Genomic DNA, 11,292 nt, shown 5'->3' on the forward strand with positions numbered 1-11,292 from the left:
TGAAAATTGGTCATCGATGGCTAGTGCTTCATGTATTCGGAATGCCCGTTTGAATAAATGTGGCTTTGCTCCTAGTTCCTTTACAGATACTCACTGTACAGAAATTTAATATTCTGGGAGACTACAAGCCCCCCTTTTTTTTTTTAAACCAACATGTTTTTATTCAAATGATGGGCTTTACTTCAGTTGTGACAGGCAGAAATGATGCCTGTGTGTTTTGAAACAGAATTTAGGATTTATCTCTGAGAATGTATAAATTGAAAGTTTGTAAGTAAAAGACTTTCTATGTTTACATATTTATTTTATACACACACATACATATACTATATACATATAGTATATATATTTGTATACATATAGTATATTTGTATATATATTATATAGAAACAGGCCAGGTTCTTAAATAGTACATGATAGCATGTCCTCTGTGCTGTCTTTGCCTGTTTGGAGGAAGAGATTATTATGTCCTTAACTTCTAACCAACTAAAAACCCAGACATAGAGACTTAAAGAGGAATAGGGATAGGAATCCTAACTGGCATAGTCCAGGGACGTACCTCTTTCAGGAAGATCACTGGAGCCAATGAAGAAACACTGTATGGCATAGTTCCCAGGTCAGGACCTCAGGGTGGAGACCATCTGGTACTGGATACAATTGTTGAGGAGGAAGTGTGACATAAAAGTAAATCATTGAAGGGCATAGACAGACCTGCCTTTTTAAAATCTTACATTTATATTTGGGGATATAATTCATTAGAGCTTCTTAAGGTATTGTCTTAGAAGGCCACAGAAGAAAAGGCAACAATCATAATTGCTAATATGTCAGGCCACTTATTATGAAACAAGAACTGTTAATTGCTTTATGTGCATTATGTTGCAATAACCCTGAAAATAGATCATTCTGTTTTCTCACTTAAAATCAAAGTAATTAAGCTTAGAAACTTCATTGATGTAACTTAAAATCGTAGAGCTCAAAGAGGTGGTAAATAATTTTTTTTTTCTTTAGAAAAAAAAAAGAGCTTTTTTCCGGTTTCAGCCATGGACAGAAATGATGATTAAAGAATTTTCCCTCTGTTTTACAGAGTAACCGAAAACATGGATAAGACCCCAGAAAGGCAAATGCCTCTAAACCTTCAAAGATGGCAGAAATGTTTACAACAGTGAGAGGGAGATCAAATGCTAAGAACTACCCTGTAGCCAGGACTACAACTGTGTATTTTAAAGCCATTATTCAAGGTTTCTTACTTGACAGTTCCTACATGACCCTGTTGAAAATCTACAATATATGCTGCATTTAATGAAACATGTATATGTCAAACCAGAAGAGAAGAAGTATAAACATATATTGTGTAAAGAAAAAAAATCAGCAATGGAAACAGTTTCAGCAGATCAAGGAAAGATGTGTCTTGGGCATGGAACCAAAGTTACAAAGAAACATTCTACCCCTGCTGTGCAGGGGGATCATTTTAATGTAACACTACACCCCATGGAAACTCTAGTCCCGAAATAAACATTTTAAAAAATCGAAACAAACAAACAAAAAACAAGGGAGGGTGGGGAATGAAGCACGAGGAATACCTATGAGGAGCTATTTACAATAAAATGTTTCATTTGAAAAGTCTGGTTTCTTACTACAGGGATTTGCTTTTTGTCTTTATTGTTGTTTAAAACTCAGGAACAGAGACATCTACAGTGTGAATGGGAAGAAAAGCAGTCTCCCGTTGGTCTTTCTGCAAAAGGTGAAGCTTGTGGAATGCATTCCACAGGTGACGGAGGATCACAGTGAGCCCCAACTAAACTGGCAACGAGGCGAGGCAAAGGACCTCGGCAAATGTAACATAATAAAAGCAGATTTGATGCTTCCCTGGCCTTCTGTCACATCTGTGTTCCTCCACGAACAGACTGATCTCATTGCTATCGAAAATTAAGAAGACGATGCTCTAAATCACAAGCTCCCTGACGTAGTTCTTTTTCGAATGCCAACGTCTATAGGGAACACGGGCCAGAGAGCATCTTTGAATCCATTTCTAAAATACCGGTTTTCAAATGGCTGCTTAAAATGCCTGCAAATAAATATGTTATACGATTTGAGTAAAAACACACAATAGAGGCGATAAGTAAACTTCTACCAACAGTTGAGTTTGCCACAGAGATGTGAATATTAAATAAAATGATGATTATTTTTTAAAGTATCCTGATATGCCTAGAGCATTCTGACCTCTTGTCATTTAGACTGATAACATTTTTTCCCCCAGAGAGCTGACCACAGCAAGACAGCTCTACTTTTTTTATACAGAAGCAACATATGTTATGATAAGGTCATTTTCTACCAGAGGCAATTAGAAGACTGGTACTTTTCCTAAGTTATGTAATACTTAGTCTTGGATTCAGCTCTGAGAGCCAGTAAATGTTCCTGAAACCTAATTTTACACCTCATTGACTGTAGATAACAAAACAGCCTCAATTTTTCAAATTGTCAAGGTTTTATTTACAGGGCTAGATCTCCCATGCCTAAAGAATGTGTGGGGAACCAGAAACTCTTTCTATGAAATGCTACACAAATCCTTCCAGACATGAGTTCAGTATCTTATTCTTTGGTTTTAGCACTGGCATTTTCAAAGCCAGAACAATAACTGAAGAATAGGCAAGAAAGGCTAGAATGCTGGGGTCCCACTTTTTGTCCTTATATTTACTGCTGATCCAGGTATCTTTGGCCCAGTCACTTAACCTCTCTGTGCCTCAGTTTCCTCATCTGCAAAATGAGGTTAAATGCTTTTTCATAAAGTTTTCTTTTTTTTTGCAATTCTCGAACAAGAGGTGCTTAAAGTAGCACAAAGTGCTTTGTAAAATTATGACTGCTGTATTATTTGACTTTCTTATATTGTTGAGAAAGAGTCCCCTGTGTCATAAAATAGTGCTTCCATCTGGTTAAATCTAAGCACTGCAGCACTGAAGCTTTCCCATCAAACTACCTGGGATATTGCTAGCAATAAAGGTTGAGAGATCCAGAGCCAGGATCTCTGATAACCTATAGTAAATAGATCATCTCATGCTTTTGAACAAGATAGAAGAATATCATCTCACTGATAAGCATCTCCTAGCTCTCTTTATTGCATATGCATGCCATGATACCAAACTTCACTTTTATCTTAGGAGAGCCAACTATGAAATTAAGGCTTGGAGTAAACCGATAGTTATCACATAATTAGTCTGATTATCTCTTTAATTTTGGGGAGATGTACAGTAATATATCCTACTGGGAATATACAAAATATCCTTCTGCTGGGTTCTGTATTCAACTAGGTAGTTTCCACACTAAATATGAACAGCACATTCGTTGTGCAGACAATGTAAAAGAAGGTGCCACTGCCGTCTGTGACCCAGCCCTTTCAAGTCTCAGAATATATGGAGGAGGATAAATTATTCTTCCCAGTCTTTGACTTCTGTCTTCCGTTGCTCTTTATTGGCCATTCCAGGGTCCATCTGAGCAAATTCATACTCCATCTGCTATATCATACCTACTTTCTTTCTCTTCATCTTGCTTTTTCCACCAAGAAACTTTATATTAAATTTTATATCTAAACACTGACTTTGGTTTAAATGATCAGAAACATTTGTAAACTAGTGTGGCTTGATCATGTACCTTATCTGTTATAAATCTGATTGTATCACACACACATTAAATCATACAAGAACAATACAGGTAGGATGACCATCTAAGCAGCTTTTGATGTTTTTAGGGTGAATGCAAAAGGAGAGATTCTTTGTTTAACATTCAAGAGATGAGCAAAGTTCTCTAGATTTTAGGCTAAATGGTGATATTTTACCAAGTCTTACTTCTGATCCTCATAATTAACATATCTTTGAATGAGGCTGAATATTTTGGTAGGTACATCTATCTGTTACTCAACAATTACAAAAAATTTAACAAAATTGTAAATGTGTGTTTCACTCATGGATCTACAGAAATGAATTATATTTAAATGAATGCTTCCCTTGCAGATAATGTTTAGCAACAGTAAAGAGTGTCTCATTAGTAATGAAGAGGCTTACTGTGGCTGAACTTCTTAAAGAGAGTACATAATCCCCACTTTGATCTTTAATTTCTGCATCTTGACTATCCTGACACATTTGGCCAACGAGTTAGTAACAGAACAGCGTTCTTCAGGGCTCATTTGCCTAATCTTTCTTAACAAAGTATTCATCTCTTGGAAAATTAAACATAACTTATAATATTAAAAAATAGTTTGCCCTAAAATGAAAGTCCCACTCTGGCACAGTTATTCATGGCAGGAAAATTTTCATGAGGAAGGAAAAACAAAATCAAAAATTATTTGGCTATACTAGCAAGCATCTATTACTAATTTAACTGTCTAACCTTTTTTTTTTTTGGTCACCCACATTTTATTTTAGGAAACACTAGAATGTGCTGAAAATAAGTATCAGATCCCTTTTAACCTATGTCATATAAATGAAATCATTGCCAATAGGGAGGTTGTAGAGGTGGAAGAATAAATTTTGCTTTGATCTTTCTGCCATTCACAAATAAGCGTTCACATAGGTTGCCTGATTCTTCAGGAGGATAGAAATGATGTAGAGGGCTCATCAGTCATCGCTGGAGTAGAAAGGGGACATTCATTCTCTGGTAATATAGAAGATACAATTTTGCCAAATAATTTTTGCTACAGTATTTTTTGCAACTAATTTTTGTTTAAATCTTTGATAAACTTGTTCCTTTTTGCGTATTTATTGTCGCCTTTTTCTGTAAACCCACTGTGTGATTCACATGTTGAATGTCTTCAATGTAATTCAAAAGTTCATTGTTTCAAAATGAAGTGTTTTTTAAAAACTGCCTAGGTTTTCATGGGAGCTGTAAAAATAATATTTATAATTTGTGTTGATGTTTAAATAATTGGATCATGTGTGTTATGTTACACCGAAATAGATGGACAGCATAGCCATTTTATTTTCTAAATATTGCATTTTTTTGATCTGTCAAAGAGTGGCACTATATATGTACATATATACACATATATACAGTATACGTATGGTGTATGTATACAACACATTATCTACTATATTGAAAAAGCTCAATATAACATCTGAGAGATCAGTAATCAAAGCAAACCTTAGACGATTATTTATGTCATGAGTTCATGCTTTCAGGATGGGCCCGAGCCTTTCCTTAAGTGGACGTCTCCTTTCTAAAAGGAAAAACAGTAGGTCACAAGGTCTTAAAGGACAAAAGCTTCCATTCTGTTCAACCGCCTTGTCACTTCTATATAATATATTACCTTGAGACTGAATTTCAGGTGTATTGGCAAGAGGATTCAGACATAACAGAAGGGTGGAGTTGATCCTGTGATTTCATTTTAGTACTGGGCCGGGCAGATTCACATTCCTTTGTTGCCTTTAATTTGGTAGTTCAGTTCTTCCTAAAGAAACCTCTTGTTGAAGGTCCAAGTCCAATGTTTAATCAAGTTACTAAAGATCTACTTCAAGGAGCAATGTGACAAAAATAGAAGGATTATAATTTGCTATATTCAACCTAATGTATCATACTCAGAGATGCAGGTGACCGACTGGGTGAAGTTCCCTGATTTTGTATTTGTGTTTTCTCATTGAGATCTTTGCATCTGTGCTTGTATTTCCATCCTTGTTATATCAAAGTTCTGTAGGATGGAGGTGGTGTAGCTAAAGAAGTTTGTGTCCAACTTTGCCTACAATCAAGATTCTACAAACTTGCTAAAGTGTGGGTGATGCAATTTCCCAAAAGCACATCCTCAGCATCCAATAGTAACAGCAATCACTTACCTTTGATTGACATCTCACAAAATGTGCCTATTTTTTCCCCATTAACTATAGTAACTTCTTACAATGAGACAGATCAAAATCCAAACACTTTTATAAATATGTACATATATGCGCATATATATTCTGTACATAGTATGATGGTGTGAGCACTTACTAGATGTGTACTTCTGTCCTAGGACTGAGGACTTCAGGAAGGGGTTTTTCTGATGCTGCTAGGTAACTCATATTTTGGGTTAGCATCTGGTGTCTGTGCTCTCCTCCTTCCCTGCCTCTTCTCCTTCCTCCCCTACCTTCAGTTCACTACCACGATTCCCTGTTGTTGACTGAGGCAAAGAACTACTGATTGGTTTTCCAATTACTCAGGCCGGGAACCAGCCTTGTAGTGATGCCACTGGTTTTCTAGAAAGAGCAACAGAAAGTCCAGTATGATCTACAGCATTAATATTATCCCACAATCCCATTATTTTTTCAGCTAAAAATCTCGTTCCAAGAAGGGTTTATGCGTGTTTTAACCTTCAAGATACAATTCTTTGGGGACTCAAGTAGAGAGCCAGTGTATTTGAATACATGATTCCCCAGATGCCTACTATACTAATGTGGCCAGGGGACCAATTTCTCAGAGCTTTCATCCAATCAACTGCCTCATTTGGGGTTCTTTATCTCCATCTCATTAGCATGACTCCATATATTGGTTCAGTGCTTGTTTATTAATGCGAGAGAAACACAAATTGACTGAGTTTCACCAGGATGATCCCTCTGAAGTACACTGAACATGTACATGTAATGTATGTATTACCGTAGAGATGGGAATCAATTTATTGTATGTAAAGTTTTATGAATGGTTATTTTATAATTTATGTATTTAATATAGGAATCAATGAGCTCTGGTGTTTTAGTTTATATAAAAATAAAACAAGCTGCATTTTTTAAAACTTTATCTTGCATCGTTCATAGGTTTTTGTTTTTGTCTTGTTGTGCTTAACTGTATTTTGAAAAACAGGCTCAAGCAAATCAGAGCTATCGGTATAATGACAGTGATCAAGGATAGGAAACATTTTTCTCCTCATGTGTTCACTCTGAATTTTTATTGCACCTGTCAGGAGCACTGTGGTGAAGAATCGAAGGCAGAATTTATACTTCTGAGGAGGGAACAATGATCATTCAGCATGCCTGCTCTGAGTGTAACTTGGGAGAGAATCTTAACCGGTATTTGCCATCCTTATTCCAGATAATTTCTTTTCCTTTATCCACCGCCTTTGTTCTCTATTGTACAGAGTCACTAGATGTAGCAAGTTAACAAGTATGTATTATGTGAGCATCCATTATGTACCCATTCTTATGGCCTGGTATGTATGGGGCTACCCTCAAAGAGCTTATAGTTTAATGTGGGAAACAACCCATGTATGCATCAAACAAAGAACCAAGATGGCACAATATGAGGTACAATTTTGTAGGTCATTGTTAAGAACCACTAAAACTAATAATGGTATTTGGGGGTGGGCTTCAAAAACCCATGCTAAGACAGTTTCTTTTTTCAGTTGTATTCAGTTATTTTTAACTGCAGCAAACTTTAGTTGACTTAAGTGCTTAAGCAAAAAGCATTGCTCATCAGTTCATTACAACCTTCTGTTACTCTTTTCTAGGAACCATCTGTGTGCCGTGTCAAACCATTAAAACAGAGAAAACTAAAACAAAGCCCCAGCCCTCAAGACATCACAATCTGCATTGTTTGATGAAGCCTTACAACTGACTGAACCTCTTTGAGAAAGGTACCAAGCATGTCAATATTCTAGGAAATTGGCCATTATTGTTATGGATTCTATCTAATTTTATAAATGAAAAGCTCTGTTTTGATGAACTTTAATTCTGATACATAACTCAACTATGCCATCATGTCAGCAACTCAACTGACTTCTCCTAGCTCATGAAGAGAGTACCCCACTGTCTCCTGGAGATAGTGCAGGGGATGGGAGACACTTCCTACTACAGTGCCTGGGAGATGAGTGAACATCTACACAGAGGGATCCCTCTGAGGATACAGCGCTGCCTCTTACCTCCAGGTGAGCAAGTACAGTCACACAAGTGCAGATATTTAGACAAATGCTTGCCTACCTCCTGGCTAAAGATCTATGCCAAATGGCTGACGGAGCATGCTTATTTTATTTAAGGAACTTTGTAGTTACATATGGAATGTGAGGTTGAATTATGAAGGGTTTTTTGCTCACTCAAAATACTTCAGATAAAAATCTGTTTTTGACAAATACGTTCTATGTGAATATAGAACCTTTTGATCAAAAGGTTCAGTAACAAATAGTCACTGGTAATCTGTGCCTGTAATTACTGTAAAATTTTGAGAACAAGGGCCACTACATGTATGTTATCCATCTGAAGCTCCATATGACACTTTGGTTTTTTTAGAATTGAGGAGGAGGAGGAAAAACAAAACTAAATAAGAACCACCTCAGGAACAGAATTTTTATTCCTTTATAAAGACATAATTTACTGTGCAAATTATTTTACCCTACCTAGAAATGGACGAACAAATCTAAAATTTAATTATGGCATCCTATCAATTCTTTCTGTTTTTTTACTTTATTGATTTTATTGTTTTGCCTTTAATTTAGCCTGTAATCTATACCACCTCACATCTATTTTTATACAGCACAGGATATAAATTGAAAAATTTTCAAATGCACATTAAATATTCTAAGAGCTACTATATGAAAGTATGTAGAAAAATATCTTAAATAAGAATAAGACAAAATGATGAGTGTGTATCTTTATAATTTCACCTTGGAGGGGTTTCAAACATGCTAGCTAGAAGGTAATTTGGGGCGCCTGAGTGGCTAGGTCAGTTGTGTGTCTGACTTCAGCTCAAGTCATGATCTCACAGTTTGTGAGTTCGAGAGCCCCGCATTGGGCTTGCGCAGCCCTGGATCCCTGTCCCCCTGGCTCTCTGTCCCTCCCCCACTCATGCTCTGTCTCAAAAATAAATAAACTTAAAAAAAAAGAAAGTTATTTGACCTCGGGGAAATGCAACAATTGATGAGAGTACACATGTATAGTCACAGACTTAGAGAAAGTTGATAAGGTGTGACCTATATTTTTTATTTCTGCTTTATAGAGAAGAAAAACCCAAAAATTAGGTTTTTGTCCTGTATACAAATTAACTTGTCTGGTTTCCAACCTACTGTCTTCAAATCAGCCTATCTTTTCCCATTTTTCAAACTTTTCATGAACCAGTTTAGTTGTTCTGCTGGTTCGTTTCTTTCTTTCTTTCCTTCTTTCTTTCTTTCTTTCTTTCTTTCTTTTTTTTTTTTTTTTTTTTTATTTATTTTTGGACAGAGAGAGACAGAGCATGAACGGGGGAGGGGCAGAGAGAGAGGGAGACACAGAATCGGAAACAGGCTCCAGGCTCCGAGCCATCAGCCCAGAGCCTGACGCGGGGCTCGAACTCACGGACCGCGAGATCGTGACCTGGCTGAAGTCGGACGCTTAACCGACTGCGCCACCCAGGCGCCCCTCTATCTTTCTTTTTTTAATTTGCATCCAAGTTAGTTAGCATATAGTACAATAATGATTACAGGAGCAGAACCCAGTGATTCATCATTTATACATAACACCCAGGGCTCATCCCAACAAGTGCCCTCCTTAATGCCCATCAGCCATTTGGCTCATCCCTCACCCACCTCCCCTCCAGCAGCCCTGTTTGTTCTATTTAAGGTTCTCTTATGGTTTGCTTCCATCTCTGTGTTTATTTTATATTTACATTCCTCCCCCTATGTTCATCTGTTTTGTTTCTTAAATCGCAAATATGAGTGAAATCATATATTTGTCTTTCTGTGACTTATTTCACTTAGCACCATACACTCTAGTTCTATCTACATTGTTGCAGATGGCAAGATTTCATTCTTTCGGATCGCCAACTAATACTCCATTGTATATATATATACCACATCTTCTTTATCCATTCATCTGTCAATGGGCATCTGGGGTCTTTCCATACTTTGGGTATTGTCGATAGTGCTGCTATAAACATGGGGGTGCATGTGTCCCTTCAAAACAGCACACCTGTATCCCTTGGATAAATGCCTAGTAGTGCAATTGCTGGGTCATAGGGTAGTTCTATTTTTAGCTTTTTGAGGAACCTCCATACTGTTTTCCAGAGTGGCTGCACCAGTTTGCATTCCCACCAGCAGTGCAAAAGAGATCCTTTTTCTCTGCATCCTTGCCAACATCTGTTGTTGCCTGAATTGTTAATGTTAGCCATTCTGACAGGTGTGAGGTGGTATCTCATTGTGGTTTTGATTTGTAGTTCCCTTATGATGAGTGATGTGGATTGGTTTCTTTAATTAATGAAGTACATAACATTTAGACATATGTTTATTTATTCTTATGAGAATAACTTTCTAAAGTTTATTTATTTCTTTTGAGAGAGAGTGTGCATGTATGGGACAGAAAGAGAGAAAGAGAGAGAGAGAGAGAGAGAGAATCCCAAGCAGGCTCTACACTGTCCATTGAAAGCCTGATGTGGGGCTCAAACTCCCAAACCATTGAGATCATGACCTGAACCAAAATCAGAAGTCGGGCACTTAATCAACTGAGCCACCCAGGTGCCCCGAGAATGACATTAAAAAAACTTTTTTTAATGTTTATTAAAAAATGTTTTTAATGTTTATTTTTGAGAGAGAGAGAGAGAGAGAGAGACAGAGACAGAGACCGAACACTAGTGGGGGAGGGGCAGAGAGCGAGAGAGGGACAGAATCAGAAGCAAGCTCCAGGCTCTGAGCTGTCAACACAGAGCCCGACACAGGGCTTGAAGTCATGAACTGCGAGATCACGATCTGAGCTGTAGTCAGACACTTAACCGACTGAGCCACCCAGACCCCCGAGAATGACATTTTTAACAATTTGATAAGAGTGTTTTTTTCAAAAGGCATTTTAAGGGATATTGAGACAAGATATGGTCCTTGTTGTCAATGAACTTGTAGGAAAATAAGACAGATCAGGCCGAGAAACAATGATACAGAAATCAATCCAGGATGATGAAAAGCCATGAGGATACCACAAACCAGTAAGTGTCCTGAGTTAATTTTTCATTCCAGAACTGCTCTTTCTCATGTTCCCCCAACTCAGTGGGAGATTCTAGATGAAATCATGGATCCATGGCCTTAATTCTCTCCTATTTTTCCCTGACCCTCAGCATCGAATCCTTCCCAAGTTCCAGTGAGCTTAGTTTGCCTACCTGTCTTCTGTTCTTCATCACTTCTATTAGGAGTTTCCACCTGAACTCCTGCAGCAGCTTCTTAGTTAAATTAACTGTCCAGTTATGCCGTCTTTGAATCTACACTACTGGGGCACCTGGTTGGCTCAGTCAGTGCAGCACAAGACTTGTGATCCTGGGGTGGTAAGTTCAAGCCCCACATTGGGCGTAGAGCTAAAACCATCTGATAAAAACACAAAGAATATACCTACTTGT

General features: G+C 37.5%; 1 protein-coding gene across 4 annotated transcripts in view; it reads left to right on the forward strand.

Moving 5' to 3' along the window:
- The window catches only part of JAKMIP2 (janus kinase and microtubule interacting protein 2), a 179,649-nt gene extending 172,899 nt beyond the window's left edge, over positions 1–6,750 (forward strand). For 3 of the 4 annotated variants that reach the window (XM_058732562.1, XM_058732565.1, XM_058732560.1), the window contains one exon: positions 1,082–6,750. In XM_058732562.1, the coding sequence (XP_058588545.1) occupies positions 1,082–1,102 (21 nt within the window). In that variant the 3' untranslated portion in view covers positions 1,103–6,750. The remainder of the gene's footprint in view (positions 1–1,081) is intronic. The other variant, XM_058732561.1, reaches the window with a different exon arrangement.
- Positions 6,751–11,292: the final 4,542 nt, after the last annotated feature.

The sequence above is a fragment of the Neofelis nebulosa genome, chromosome 1 (genome assembly GCF_028018385.1).
Source record: "Neofelis nebulosa isolate mNeoNeb1 chromosome 1, mNeoNeb1.pri, whole genome shotgun sequence".
NCBI classification, from domain to species: domain Eukaryota; kingdom Metazoa; phylum Chordata; class Mammalia; order Carnivora; family Felidae; genus Neofelis; species Neofelis nebulosa.